The 16,187-nt window shown below is 42.0% G+C and overlaps 1 protein-coding gene across 1 annotated transcript; it reads right to left on the bottom strand.

The window, feature by feature from the left end:
• Positions 1 to 1,039: 1,039 nt before the first annotated feature.
• On the bottom strand, positions 1,040 to 15,901 carry RHOV (ras homolog family member V). Its single transcript, XM_044272251.1, has 3 exons — positions 15,472 to 15,901; positions 5,182 to 5,240; positions 1,040 to 4,088 (listed from the first exon to the last, which is right to left on the bottom strand). The coding sequence occupies exons 1-3, from the start codon at positions 15,695 to 15,697 to the stop codon at positions 3,648 to 3,650; spliced, it is 726 nt and encodes a 241-aa protein (XP_044128186.1). The 5' UTR covers positions 15,698 to 15,901; the 3' UTR covers positions 1,040 to 3,647.
• Between the last annotated feature and the right edge of the window lie 286 nt (positions 15,902 to 16,187).

Genomic DNA, 16,187 nt, shown 5'->3' with positions numbered 1-16,187 from the left:
TTTCCTACGAACACCTGCGGATTGTCCGCAAATAAATCCCGAATGTGTGCATTTACCCTTATGGCTAAAGTGATTGTTTTTTGTTTTGGTTGAAATCAACCTTTCTACACCATAAAGTGGCATAGAAAATGATAAATGGGAAGACCTAAATTGCACTGAAGACCTAAATTGCATAAAAATAGTTATTTGTCTCAGGAACGTCACAACTGATTAAGGCCTCTTTCACACTTGCGTTGTCCGGATCCGGCGTGTACTCCACTTGCCGGAATTACACGCTGGATCCGGAAAAACGCAAGTGAACTGAAAGCATTTGAAGACGGATCCGTCTTCATAATGCTTTCAGTGTTACTATGGCAGCCAGGACGCTATTAAAGTCCTGGTTGCCATAGTAGGAGCGGGGAGCGGGGGAGCAGTATACTTACAGTCCGCGCGGCTCCCGGGGCGCTCCAGAATGACGTCAGAGCGCCCCATGCACATGGATGACGAGCCATGCGCCTTGGGCGCCCTGACGTCATTCTGGAGCCGCACGGACGGTAAGTATGCTGCTCCCCACTACACTTTACCATGGCTGCCAGGACTTTAGCGTCCCGGCAGCCATGGTAACCACTCTAAAAAAGCTAAACGTCGGATCCGGCAATGCGCCGAAACGACGTTTAGCTTAAGGCCGGATCCGGATCAATGCCTTTCAATGGGCATTAATTCCGGATCCGGCCTTGCGGCAAGTCTTCAGTTTTTTTGGCCGGAGCAAAAAGCGCAGCATGCTGCGGTATTTTCTCCGGCCAAAAAACGTTCCGGTCCTGAACTGAAGACATCCTGATGCATCCTGAACGGATTTCACTCCATTCAGAATGCATTAGGATAAAACTGATCAGGATTCTTCCGGCATAGAGCCCCGACGACGGAACTCTATGCCGGAAGAAAAGAACGCAGGTGTGAAAGAGCCCTTACTTATGAAGTGAATAATATCAGTCCACAGACTACAGGAAATTACTAATATGTATCACATCTATTCCATTTAAGTGTAATTCACCAGGCTAGGTTTATAGAAAACATTCTTTTATTTACATTTTTACAGTCCATTTTCTTGGTACAGCCACCACTGTGTAACATTACATTTATACAAATATATACATAGGAGGGACATTGGAAACCGGTTTTTTACTCTTAAATTCCTATATTAATATTGACATAACAAGGTGTGTTATTTGAAGGGCAGGCCAGCCTTTTAAAGCCTTCTTCTATAAGAAGCACATACCACAGCCATCTATAAATGCCGTAGGATGCTGTAGAACCAGATCGGTAGGTTGGACTATTAGAGATTAACATGCCAGGTAGGTAAATTATGAGTTCTGGCTGGCAACTGACTGGCTAATGTTTGCCCTCGATGACCAGTATTTGTTCTCAATACATACTATGGTAGTACCCTGACCCACAGTACTGGTGGTGCCAGGGACTTGAGCTGCCCACCTACTTTACCAGAGGTGGCCATAAAGAGCAGAGTGGAAACCTGCATTTTATGTAAATGTACCTAGATGGTAACAACATGCCCGATATATTCAATACACATCAAATGAGGGAACACTCCCTTCAAATTTCATTCCATAGCTACTTGTAATTCAGGATCTCATCATGACCATCCCTTCACTTAAAGGAAAAATCCAGCCCAAGCAAACTACCGCTATGGCATACAGTAGATAACATTTCAGTGCTTTTCTTACTAAAAGTCTGACAATTTTTTTTAAAAAGTGTTCTTCACTGTGGTGACAACTTGTCAGAAATCCTGGATGAGGAGATTTTTCTAGACTAGATTTCTCCTTTCTATTACATTTTGCATTCTTATACTCTTCTATTATTTCACTTTCTAAAAACCCTTTTCCACATACTTTTCCACTTACTGTATATAAAACAAACATCCTTCTTACCATCTGACAGCTCTTCCTTTTCCATTCAATATTTATTTACTACAATCTTCTTATTCTTTAAAGAATATGGATTTACTTGATGATATAATTTACTATAATCGTCTACACCTGGCATTGACATTAGATTTTCCTTGACAGATCCTACTGAGGCCACATCTTGTTGAACTTTCTAGTCTTCTGATGGATCAGTAGATGGAAAGCTCAGCAAAACTCAAACTGGGGTTGACCAGGCTACAGATACTGACTATAGTCATGATAGGTCATCCATATCAGATCAGTGGGTCACCAATATCTGTAGCTTGGACAACCCTTTAAGGTGTCCATATGCCTTCAATAATTCTATGTCTCCGACTCCCCCATGAACAAACATGCTTAGGTCCACCATTCAACTAACAGCTTTCACGTCTTAATGGACTGTGCCTGATTTGTGGGCTCATGCAGAACCGAGTTGTACTCCTGTACAGGCGTTGCTATTTGCATCAGGCTAAAAATCAGTAGTGTGTGATGGACCCTAGGAGATCCATTTTCTGGAATAAAGGTCTGCAGTCATGAGGAGGTCTTTTGATAAGTACATAAGAGGAAAGCCATGATTAACAATTCTCTTAACTACCATACCAGAACAAGTTGCCCTATGAACAATGTACTGATCATGAAGGAGATACATAAGGCGAGGTAATTTAACCTGAAAATACATCAGCAGATAAAATGGATTGATAATATATTGGTGGTATTGGGCGAACAATAGATATCATGAGGAACATTTTAGTGTCAATATTCCTAAGGCATGCATGCAAGCATTGCCAAACCAATCATCTATAGAAGCTTCACAGTTGATACCTGTTAATGATTTGCGCTATTAAAGGGGTACTCCTATGAGAGTATCTGCTGATATTTCAAAGGTTGCAGGAGCTGGTCCTGGTGCTCTTTTGACAGCAGCACACAAAGCCAATTTTCTCATGAAATCAGAAGGGGTTACGCCTGTATGACCCTAAAGGACGCCCATTGTAGAGGTTTTGGATGTCATGTTGGTTCTTTTCTGTTGTGTCCTTTGTGGTTATTACGCTATTATTTTTACATGTTGGATTTTGTTCTGTTGTATCTTTGGTGGTTAGGGAATGCTTGAAGTGGTTAGCAGAGGCTTATCTATCCACTTTCATAGAAATAACATGACTTAACGCATCCGGGCATGTTGATGGGGGAGACTACTGTCAACCAGACAATCATATGGCTATGGCATATGATGATAGCTTTTTTAGGTTTCAATTCATTTCTCTACAAATGAGCACCAGGACTGCCCACACAGGACATTGGTTTGGGACCTAGTTTCTGAACCCTGATTGATGTGCTCTTCAGAAATGTCCATTGGACCTTTCAGAAGACAACTTCTTTAGAATAAGATGTAATATTTTGTGTTGATATTCACAGTGCATTAAAACTTTATATCACATTTCAACAACTGATTAAACGTCAAAATAAATGATGCAGCATTAGAAACCTTATCACAACAGCCGTGACAGATATACGAGCACATTCTCATTGAAAATATAGAATTGTTGGGTGCATAGATTTTAAAAAGGCATAATCCTTTTGATTCACTTAAAACATGTCCAACAGTAAATCTAATGTACCACTTGCAAAAACTTCTTAATTCTGGCAGGCGGTCTCCATCTTTGTGTTGAAACCCCAAATTGAGTACTCATTGTCTGTCTTATGTACATCATGGGTTCAAACAAAGCAGAAATATTTCTTCCACCGGCACTTGGAAAGTCTTTTAAAACCCTTTGAGCTCAGTTTTTTTTCCAGCCTTGCCTTGTGTTCAATGGCACTGAGAATGGCTGTGTCAAATACGTCTTTAAGATTTTTCTGAGTCAATGCAGAACATTCAACATATGTCTGAGCTCTTATCTTCTGTGCCACTGCCTGCGCTTGAGACTCGGTCACAGGTCTAACGTGATATTTATTTAAGTTGATCAACACATTGACATCATCTCTAAGGTCAGTCTGTGTTCCCACCAAAACCACTGGAGTGTGTGGGCTGTGGGTACGGATTTCTGGAATCCACTTCTCCGTTACATTTTGGAAGGAGCTAGGATTCACAACACTGAAACACACCAGAAAGACGTCGGTTTCGGGATAGCATAGTGAGCGGAGGTGGTCAAAGTCTTCCTGTCAAGAAGAAAAAATAAAAATAAAGTCACGTCTCTCATCTCCATAAGCACAGTTTAAAAGATTTGGCTATAGATGCAAGAAACTGGTGGGCATTGAAAACGGATTTCAGGTTTACTTAAATTGTGCATCAAGGACCACGGCTGGTTTCAGACGAGCATGGTCATTCTGGGAAACAAATTCCGAGTGGGAGCATTATTTCCCAGCCTGAATGTTGCTCATGGCATTATAATGATTTATATAATGCTGTGGGTTCCTGCCCGACATCGGCTGTAATAAACTATACTCACATAAAGCTTCCGATGACTCTGACACAAGAGCAGCGTTCAGGCCGGGAAATAATGCTCACAATACAAAGCGTGTTTCCCGGAATGAAATGAGCCTAACCATCTCAGGTATTTAAAGGGGTTGTACGACTTATATGAAAACCTTCCTGGTTGCCTTAGGTTCTATAAAATAAAAAAAGAAGATCATATACTTACCACTATCTATGGCTGTTATCGGCGATGTCGCTTCAGTCCTTAACTCTGGTGTGTGATCACAGACAGCAGCTGTGAGGTAGGTGAACATCAGAGCGACATAGCTGGAAACAGCTGGGGATAAAGTGCTGAGTATATGTTCTTTTATTATTTTATCATATTTAGGGCACTGGGTAGGTTTTCATACAAGTTGGACAATCCTCGAGTAAGTTAGCATTCAGTTTAGATCTCCTTTTATGCACATAGACAAGTAGACTCTTCACACTCAAACCCACCGCACGGGAACCTTGCAATAAACCGGCAAGTAGCTTGCCATTCAGGTGTTTTTGAAGTCTGAAAAACAGTTTATCTTCTGCATTGATTTCATGGATAGTGCATGATCCTTTTTAGCTGTTACACGAATCAAACCAGTAAGAGTGGAAAATAAGCAACACCAATGTTGGTGGGAGCTCTTAACACAACATTCCTTGCGTTGTTTTTTTCCCCCCAAAACAAGCAAGGTGTAATGCCTATTCTCACATGACATTACCTTGCATTGAAATACTAATTCAATAATGTGAATAAATAATGGAAGACTTGTGAGGGCACAATGGAAATGGAGTTTATGTACACACCTGTCCAGCAGTGTCACAAAGTTGGATTCGTACTGGTGCCCCATCCACTTGCACTTGAACTGAAAGATTTAAAAAAAAAACGGAAAAGACAAGTTAATAGCAAGAAACCATCTAAAACCCACATTTCAGCAAACAATTAATTTAAGGGCAGGTTCACAACCACGCTAGTTATTTCAGTTTTGTCCTGCTCTGTTAGAGGAGCACATGGCCTTGCCCATATTTTGATCTACAAGCAACGAATCCGCAACATTTTCCAACTTTTTCTTACTCATCAACAGAAAGGACTATTCTTGCCCGAAATATGAACAAGTATAGGACTAGAATTAAACAACGCGTTCTTCACCTGTGAAGGACTGTCCCAGCTGGTGAAGAAGGTCCCCCTTCTGCTTCATTGACAGGGCCTGGACATCTTGTTCAGACCTGACAATCATGTGTGCCGCTAATCCAAGTAGCGTGGCATTTGCAATAGCTCTGTTTCTGGAGCAGCGACTCTTTATGCGCCGTTCATACACAGTCACTACTCTGGAAGCAGAAGCAGAGTTACTGATCTTGCACCATTACTCGGAGCAGTAGCGCAGCCACAAGATTGTCAGGGCTGGGTGAGATATCGGACTCTGTCAATCGAGCGGCAGGAGGAACTTCTTCACCAGTGGGAACAGCTTCTCGCAGGTGAAGAACTCTTGTTAATTAGACAAATATGAAATCGATTCGGTCATCATTAAAAATAGGACATGGTCCATAATTTGAGGAACGGCCAACATGGATCTGCAAAACTACATGGATAAAAAATACTCTTGTGACCATGAAGCCTTAAAAAATAACTGGAAATCTACACCTAAAGGAGACAACCAGACCAAACTATAAAATTCAATTGTCAACTTTTTTACCATCTTTCCTATATCTTGACTCTTGAGATATCATTTTTTGAAGTTACTCCCAAGCCTGAGGTAGCGCTACATGGTTAAAAAACATTGTTGAGGTGTGTAAATTCACAATTCATGTGTGTAGTTTCACAGCTATTTTAGAGTGTGGGATCCTCATGCTAATAAACGTTATGGTATATATGGGGACGCACACAATTGTTTTAGTCAGTATCTCATATAACCAGTTTTACACATACCTATGGAAGCCACTTCAATTGTTACATGGTAGCTTGTGTGTGGCCAGTTTTACATAAATGCTTCGCTGTCATAAGGGTTGTGTGGGAGGAGGGGCGCACCATCTTTTGAAATGAAAAGCCAGGAAGACTGGTTTGGGTTTCACTTTGTGACCTTAGGTTGCTCAAATTATTGTCTTGAATCTCAGGTATTAAAACTTGTTTGAAAGTAATGGGTGACTTGAGTTTACTGGACCTTAAAGGCACCCCAAAATAAGGCTACTTTGACACCAGCACTATTTTTCGGATTAGTCATGGATCTGAAAAAACATTTCCGTTACCATAATACAACCGCATGCATCCGTCACGTTTGTATTAGGTCTTCTATAGCCATGACAGATCAGTCATGAACACCTTTGAAAGTCAATGGAGGACGGATCAGTTTTCTATTGTGTCAGAGAAAACGGATCCGACCCCATTGACTTACATGGTGTGCCAGGATAAATCCTTCTTCCTCCGCACCACATCGGACAGAAAAACATTGCTTGCAGCGTTATTCTGTCTGCGATGGGAGTGCAACTAAATGGAACGAAATGCATTGTGGTGCATGCCGTTTCGTTCAGTTTTGTCCCCATTGACAATGAATGGGGACAAAATTGAAGCGTTTTCTCCCGCTATTGAGATCAAAATAGCGGAATTGAAAAAGCTAATGTGAAAGTAGCCTAAGACCGTTGTCAAAAATTTACACAGGATTTGCAAAGTGACCGTCACCACGTGGGAGATCAAAGATGACTGCTGAACTGTTATCTAAAGTGGCGACTATTAGGCTTAATTGCCAGTGTGCGCAAACAATGCAGGATTTTAGATTTTTATTTTTAAAAGCATAGCATAGAAAAAATAAAATAAAAAAAAGTCACCAACATTTTTCAAAAACTATATTTAACAAAACACTAACTCCTTTAAATAATAGGTTATTTTCTGATGACACATTCCCTTCAATGATAAGACCACAATGAAGACTGGTGTAATGTGCAAACCAGTATGGCAAGTGGTTGTGTTCCCCAAAACAAACAACTGGTGGAAAGTTTAAAAGGAAGTAACACAAGAAGAAAAGAAAGTTTCACTGTGGGCCTGGGCTTTCTTTTCTTCTTTGTGGTCTTCATTGTGGTCTTATCATTGAACACTCAAGAAAAGCAAATGTAACATGGGCATTGAAAGAAAATCAAAAAAGGTGAAACTGAATTAAAACCCCCCCAACTGTGAAGTAAACAAAGAGAAACTAGGAAGAAAATCTGAAATTCAAATTGTTTCAGATTTCAGAGAAAGCATGAAAAAGTCAAAATAACAATGGAAATGTGTTCTCACTAAAACTGGTTTCCCATGTAATGGAAAGTATGACTGATAAGACAGTTATAAGGAAACTCATAGGATTCATGTTAAATCATGAAACAACCTTCTTCGTGTCCTGCTACTGTATAACAGCTGGGTCGTTTTGGATGGAGTAACGGCAGCATGAAGCCTTGTGGCAGCCCACAGAGGTACTACAGCTCCACCACAGGGAGTAGTGTGGCCTCTGTGCACGGCTGTGAGGTGGGGACCATATGTATTGAGGTATATTTCCCTTAGAAGTATTCTTCCATACATGGCACCTGAATTACATATGTATCCAACAGAAAACACTTTTTATGCCTCCGTATTCAAACAGGAGTCATCTTGAAAATACTGCTCACAGCTTAACAGATTTGGTACAAATGTATGTTAGATACTGTTCTCTCCTTTATGTTGCTTCATGAATGTAGTACCTGTGTGCCAAGATATGAGTCATACTTCTTTTAAGCACACAACTTGCTTTGAACAGTTTTCAAAACCGTTGGTATAGGCATGAAGAGTAAACTTTGGAACAAGTCATGTATATACAATTTTTTTTGCCAAACTTTGTGTCAGACTACTGTTGCATTTCGCTTAGTAAATCCTCCACCCTCAATGTATTTAGTTTTATTTAAAATCCCAGGATGTCCTCCCCAGTGTATACTGAAAATAAAATATTTAGGGTTATAGATAGGGGCAGACTAGGAACCTAAAGTGGTCCCAATCTTGTAGATGGGCCCAAATGGCCATCAATAGCTTCCACATTGTGTTCTCCTCAAATTGTCTCTAACATGGATATGGAGCAGGAGGCTTAGGAGGGTAAATGTGGGCCTCAACACCAAGCCAGCCCTACCTTCAGCATGCTGCCTGGATGTCCTCTAATAATCACCCCTAGAGTGACAAGGACTATGGACACCTACCCACTGGGAAAAATTCCCTGTAGGGTCTATGGTTAGTTTTCCCCCTTGTTATAGTGAATGTAGTTAATGAACTACCGTAATTTGGCGAGGTAAAAAGGTATGGATGAAGCTAACATATTTGGCTTTACCATACAAACATGGAGGATTGGAAATCCCTAATATTAAAGTTTACTATGGCTTCAGTTCTTGTCCTTCTTATGCTATGGGAGCAGTTTGACTTGATTTAATCCCTGGCGGTGGATAGTAAAGGCCTATGCTGAACCCTTCCGCTTTTTTGGAATCTTCTCAATTGAGGAAGGGACAGTAGGATGAAGTTCCTATTGTGAAATCAGTTAGCTAAAACTTGGAAAAAATGTAAGGGGTATTGGAGTGTTGGGAGCTCACCATGTATCAATCCAATATGGTACAATAGGGTGTTAAGGGAGATAACAAAAATTTAAGGAAAGTTAATTTGGGACTTCGAAAGGATTTTGCTATATAGCCCAATTTATTCAGGATGTCAAATTAGGGGGTATGGCATTAAACAGATGCAGTTAATTGATCGTAAGAATAATTTCCCAATGTAAATGAAGGTAAGGCTGGCCATACCAATAAGTTGGCTGCCAAATGTGTTTTCAGCCAACAGCTGTCACTCATTCATAAGTCCTTCATACATACGCATGAGCAACTCGCGCAAGCATGAATGTGATCTCATTAGGAGATAAGGCCACCTCCAGATCTTTTCTGGGAGTTTAATGTTGATGGCCAACAGGATAGGTCATCAATATCTGATGGGTGGGGGACCGGATACCCACTACCACCACTGATAAGCTGTTTGAAGTGGTTGCAGTGCTCTGGCGAGTGCTGTGGCACCTCACACTGCATAGGCTTCTTTAAACAGCCGATCATGGGAGTGCCGGGGTGCCAGGATTAAGGCTCACAGTGATCAGATCTTGATGGCCTATTCTGAGGATACATCATCAATCTTGTCCTCCCACAAAACCTCTTTAACAATAAACCTTAAAACTATAATTTATCATTGTTGTTGACTAAATTTGCCACCTTAAAAATCTTTGTTAATGTCAGCACAATAGCTCACCCACAAGGGGTGCAGAAGCTTCAAATCGCACTTGGGTCTAGGTGCCTCTGCCATATAAGACATCATACATGGCACGTGGTAGGTGGCCTATGACCTTCAAGTTATTCTGGGGGCTATTGGTATCTAGTACAAGGCAACCTTGCTGGAACAGTGGCAAGACATCAATGACACCACCCACCAGCAGACATGAGAATCTAATGGATATTTCGATCAGGACATGGTTTTTCAATGCTAGTAACAATGCAGACTAATGCAAGCAGTGTCTCTGCTTGCATTACATATACTGTGCTTGAAGTCATTAAAACTGCGTTTGGTTGTCCTGCTGCCAGTGACAACCAGTCACATGACCTTTCGCTACATAATGACTTACTAAGGCTACTTTCACATCTGCATTTTTGCTAGATCCATCATGGATCAGTAAAAACGCACCCGTTAGGATAACACAACCGACTGCATCCGTTCTAAACAGATCCGGTTGTATCATCTCTAAAAATAGCCATGACGGATCAGTCTCTAAAACCATTGTAAGTCAATGGGCGCCGGATCAAATTTCTTTTGTGCCCGAGAAAACAGATTTGGCTCTATTAAACTTACATTGTGTTCCATGCCGGATCAGTCTTGCTCCGCATCCCATGACGCACTCAAAAACGTCTTGGCAATGCAACCAAATGGACCGGAATGCAATCTGGTGCACTACGTTCCGTTTAGTTCCGTTGATACTGCTCACAGTATCATGAGCAATATGCCGCCTGGCATTGTCCTCTTGAAAATCGGCTTTGAAGAAATGGCTACTACAGGTTCCACAGCCAAATCAATTAAAGTTGAGCTGTTAATGTACATGAAATGAAGACTAGAGCGGTCCAGCTACCGTATCTACATTATGCAACCCCACACCATAATCCTGGTAGTAGGACAGTTGTGACATTCCCATGTGAAGTTATCTTCATGGTGTTGACCACGTGGTCTCCAGACCAATCTCTGGCTATTATGGAGTCTGGGATAAAAGCAGGACTCATCGCTGAAGTCCAGCCCCCACACAACTTGATCCAATTTTTGAGGGTTCATATGGCTAAAAACTTTGCTTTCAATCTGGATTTTGTGCCTCCCACATGCCATAGCTTGAAGCTAGGTTGCAGAAGTTTTGATGGTGAGGAGTGAATGTGATGCCAAGCCTTTGGGTAGCCAATAACAGATTAGGGCATCATACACACAATGGTAACATAATATGGTGTCTGATGGAGCACGAAAGTTATTTTTTGGCAGATTTGCCTTGGGAGAAATTGAAGGAATTCAGAGGTACAGGGGTATACCACCAATGAGGCCAGGTGAGGTGATCACCTCAGGCGGCAGCGGAAGGGCCATGGGCAATGAGCGCTTTCATTGTGGCAAAGGGGTTAGGTTAGGAAATTGGCATGGGGAGGGGCGTTTCAGTTTTCGCCTCAGGCAGCAGAAAGGCTCGGTGTAGGTACAGCTTGGAGGTTATACAGAGCTATAATACGCTTATGTATATGTGGCCTGAAGATTATATTTTTTTAATAAAAATTTAAACCCACGTCATTCCACAGATGAAATCCAAATTCTTGAGGGCTGACAAAATGATTATCCAACCGCTTCAATCCATATTCATGCCTCCAGTAATGGACTGCCCCCTGCATGATCACATCATCATTAGCACACAGACTAGACCTAAAAAAATTCTCATTTTCCAATTAGAGAGTGCATGACAATCGGGATAGAGGCATGACGCTTTCTTCCCGTCAGGTCTTTCCCACATATAGTGGAGGACAATTAGACAGCACACGGGTGTGACCTCTGACTGGAGTGTGTTCTGTCACCTAAGAAGCTTGTTAAGTCCTGGGAAAATCAAATCAGAACTTCAGCAGAACCTGTTTAACTGGAAACGCTCCTGTCAACCGATACTGGCAGCTGAAGAGGCTGCGATGCTGGCTTTGTTTTTAGTAATCGCTGCGTGGAATGTCTTATATACAGTAGAAATGTCATATATAGGTTAAATTCTCCAAAAATAACCTAGAGACAATAAGGGGGACATTTATTATGCTATTTGCACCATTATAGTGGCGTTAAAAAGTTGCAATTTATGTTGCAGACCATTTTTGCGGCATAACTTGCGAGTTTTCCTCTTTATCAACACTTTCCTGAAGTGGCGAGGAATGGGGGGTGTGGTGATGATCAGCTCTTGCCAACTTGTACAGCCTACGGGAGGATGCGCCAAATCTATGCCAAGGCCTGCGCCAAAGCATAACTTTAGAGCATCGTCCGGCTGTGGAGGGGTGAAAGTGAGACCAGCGATGAAAACGCCATTCTTGATAAATATCCCCCTAAGGCCCTATTGCCCTCTTGTGTTCCATGCAGCTGTTTCTGTTTTTGGCAAATCTGGATGACAACCGTTCTTGTTGTGACTACAGGCTTCCCAGCTTGCCTGAATCTGTGACTACTATAGGTGCCGAGTTAGGCCTCATGCACACGACCGTATTTTTGGTCTGGTTTTGCAGATTGATGTGGACCCATTCATTTCAATGGGCCTCAAAAAAACATTGTGCTGTTCGCGCCAGTCCCCCCCAAAAATAAAATTTTTTAATATGTCCTATACTTGTCCATTTTGCAGATTAGGATAGGACATTCTATAGAAGAAAAAAAAAAAGTGGTACGCACATGGTCAGTATCCGCGTTTTGCACGAGGCCTTATTCACGGGTCAGTGATTTCCATGAGCAGAGCCAAAACCAGGAGTGGAACCTACACAGAGATAAGAGAAAGATCTGCACCTGTTCTGTGTTTAGACCTTTACCTGGTTTTGGCTCAGAATCACTGATGTAAATCACTGTGTGAATAAGGTCTTACACGGTTATGTTACAGTCACACGACCGTATGTGTTTTGCAGTCCGCGAATTGTGGATCCGCAAAACATAGATACTGGCCACGTGCGTTCCGCATTTTGGGGACCTCACATGACCGGTGCTATATAGAAAATGCATATTCTTATCCGCAATCGAATAGGACAGGCATGCTCAACCTGCGGCCCTCCAGCTGTTGCAAAACTACAACTCCCAGCATGCCCGAATAGCCTACAGCTATCAGCCTACAGCAGGGCATTGTGGGAGTTGTAGTTTTACAACAGCTGGAGGGCCGCAGGTTGAGCATGCCTGGAATAGGACATGCTCTATATTTTCGCGGGCCGTGGAACAGAATTACGGATGCGGACAGCGGCCCCATTAAAATGAATGGTTCGGCACTGTTCTGCAAAATTGAGGAATGGATGTGGACCCATTCATACGGTCATCTATCTGAATGTAGTCTTAGACTTCATGCACATGTCCTGTCTGTATTTCGGTCCACAATGAGGCCTCTTGCACACGAACAAGTGCGCCCCGTTGCCATATTGCAGACCGCATTTGCGGATGCGCGATACACGGGTGCCGTTCCGTCCATTCACTTCAATGGGTCCGCAAATCCGGAGATGCGGAATGGAAGCACGGAACGGAACCCTACTACGGAGTTTCATCCCGTACTTCCGTTCAGCAAAAAGATAGAACATGTCCTATCTTTTTGCGGAACAGCCGGATCGCGGACCCATCGTGTGCAAGAGGCCTGAATCTGCAAAATACAAACAAGGGCTCATGCAGACGGCCGTTGCTCAGCCGCTCTGTGCATTGGGAACCACAATTTGCAGTCCCCAATGCACGTGCACTATTTGGGCGGCTGCCGTGATGTATCCAGGCCCATTCAGCTTGAATGGGTCCGTTATCCGTCCACACCGCAATTTTTTTTTTAACAAGTTCTATATTTTTGCGGTGCGGAGTCACGGAGAGAAACCCTACGAAAGCACTCTGTAGTGCCTCCGTGGGGTTCCATGCCTTTGTTCCGCACCGCACCTTCCAGGATGCTGCGCAAAAATGTCCGGGGCCCGGCCATCTGCATAAGACCTAACTTCTATGTGCATTCTGTATTTTTTTCACTCCCATGAATCGAAATGGCTATTCTCATCCGCAATACAGTGAAGAATAATTTGCCACATGGATCCGCAACTGGTACCTTGTAAACGAAGCCAAGTTCGGTTCCAAGTTTTAAGGTGGTTTTCCACTTTAAAAATCAACTAATGAAGATATTCAACAAAGTCTCGCATGACCTTCCGAATAACTAACTTCTGCCCATCATTTTAATATTGTACGGAGACAATCTCCATACAGCATTAATCCGAAGTTTTGAGCGAAGAGACTTCGGATGTACCATCCGAAGCTCTCTTCGCTCATCACTGCTGAAGGACACTGAAACCTTTGAGAACCTGAAATGTCTAGCAATGACCCGAGAACAATAGTTCATCCGTTTACGGTGGACATGATTAGCATACAATGAAGTATAGCTGAATATCTGCTGGGGCTGTTGATGTGGCAAATTCAACATTTGAAGGGTCAACAACATAATTAAAGACGAGATGCTTTTTATCTTCTACTACTTGTTCTACTTATCTTTAAAGACTTCAAGTGGGTGGTGGTAAAACTATGGGTTCTTTTCATATCTCACTCCATGTATGAGATTGATGTGGCCTCCAAGATCAGGATTAGAATAGATTGTAATTTTTGAAACTTGAAGGTCTCTGGCTGTGGGTTAGTTCAGCTTACTTTATGTTGTCTCTGGGGACCTTCTAAACTGATGTCCCAGGGAAAATCCATGTGGAAGACAATGAAGAGTCCCTTGTGTGTTTGGTGATCATAGTGAGCCGATGACATCATGTGAATTTTTTGTGACTAAGCGTGAATGACATTTATAATAAAGTATTATAATAATTAAATGCATTAGACACCGCAATCCAATCCAAGATAACACCGTCTAGGTCCTAAGGCAGAACCAGGTCATTTATACGTGTGTCATAACACACCAATGCATGGGTAGAACAGGTATTTTTAAAATGGGAACAAATGCCGCATCCAGACTGGGAGCGATGTCTATACATTTACATGTTGAATGTTTTGGTGAATTTTTTTCCTAAAAACATTTATTTACAATTCAAAATAAAATTCTAGTAGATTTTAGGACGCAACCTGGATATCAACTAAAAGGATGAATTCACGTGGTTGTCTGTTAAACTTTTCCGCAGTGTGTGAACATACCCTAGTGAGAAACCCACATGGTGAGAGCTGTGACATCTCAGCAGGAGACAAATTAAAGTGAAAGGAGAAGACAATGCCGATTATCCTGGGCAGGAAGGAGATGGGGCAGGTTTTATTCTAACCGTGTCAGTCTCAACAACAAAAAGTCAGTGTCTACATGATACCCCCCACATTTTGTCACTTATCAGAAAGAGGAGGTAACACTTACTGGGAAAGCAATACAGTGTCAATTTAACCCTAACAGTGTCAAGAAATTTAATCCAATTAACCCTGTATGTATACAAAGGGGTCATTCACACACAATTGTATTAGTTTTTGCTGTCTGCAAATCGCTGTCTGCATCTTTTGCGGGCCCATTCATATGAATAGGTCCATATCTGATCTGCAAAAAATTCGGACAGAATATATGGTCGCATGAATGGACTCTTAAGTGTATGGCCACATGATCTGGTTTCTGATTGCAGCTTTGGAGGCCAAAATCAGGAGAGGATCAGCAGGTAACTTTTTTATTTTTGAATTCACTCCTGGTTTGGGCTTCCAAAACTGCATGAAAAAACCTGATTGTGTGGCTGAACGCTAACAAAAAAGTCATTATCAAGCTCAATCCAACAAGGTTTCTCACCTGCAATATTGTAGAGGTCTTCTACACAGTGGCCCTAAAATTAGATCTTTCAGAATAAATAAAACTGTATTAAACTTACCAGAATATGTGTCTAGGGCAGTCGGCTGATATTCTGTCGGGTAACCATTTACAGTGTAGCTGACCACCAGGCTGGTCTTGCCCACCGCACCATCTCCAACAAGGACACACTTTATGCCTAGTTCTTGGCTGCTGGGTCTGGATGAATTTCTCCTCCTAAGGGATCCTGATAGCTGTGGACTCAGTCTGCTCCCATCAGAACAGTCCAGCATCACTTGAGGTGGCATGATAAGCACAGTCCAGGAGCCAGCCCTGGGATCTTCAATAAAAGCCTACAAGATAAATCCACTTTCTTTCTTCTCATGGGTCACTCTGTGCCAGCAGCTCCTCAAATGACCTTACCATGATGGAACTTCACCATTAGTGTATTTCAAGTACATCCCACTCAAAGCTTTTGCTCTGTCATACTAAACAGGTGTGACTAGGTCATGGTTTGCTCTCCAACTGGTTTTAGCTCCGAGCCAGCCTTATTTATACCCTCCCTACCAGGACGGTAATTGGAGCCTACTGACTTCCTCATAGACTCACAATGCTCTTGTCTAGTAATCATATGCTGTGAAATACACACTGTACAAGGAAGACTGTATTAAAGTCAGGTTTTTAAAAATCTACAAAGAAAAATTACTTTTTTATTTACAATTCAAATGATTTAGCCTTAATTAAAGAAATGATAAAGGTGATGAATAAAACAAGAATTTGGACATCATCATAAAGTGA

The sequence above is a fragment of the Bufo gargarizans genome, chromosome 11 (genome assembly GCF_014858855.1).
Source record: "Bufo gargarizans isolate SCDJY-AF-19 chromosome 11, ASM1485885v1, whole genome shotgun sequence".
NCBI classification, from domain to species: Eukaryota; Metazoa; Chordata; class Amphibia; order Anura; family Bufonidae; genus Bufo; species Bufo gargarizans.
The sequence above is the reverse complement of the archived record's forward strand: the minus strand, read 5'-3'. Positions and strand labels throughout refer to the sequence as shown.

Bases quoted from the DNA above. Each gene is read 5' to 3' on its own strand.
- RHOV (XM_044272251.1), bottom strand. From the start codon at position 15,697: ATGCCACCTCAAGTGATGCTGGACTGTTCTGATGGGAGCAGACTGAGT. The intron at 5,241-15,471 runs GTAAGTTTAATA...TAAATCTTTCAG, and splicing joins TGCCCTAGACACATATTCTG to TTCAAGTGCAAGTGGATGGG. The intron at 4,089-5,181 runs GTGTGTACATAA...TCTTCTTGACAG, and splicing joins TTTGTGACACTGCTGGACAG to GAAGACTTTGACCACCTCCG.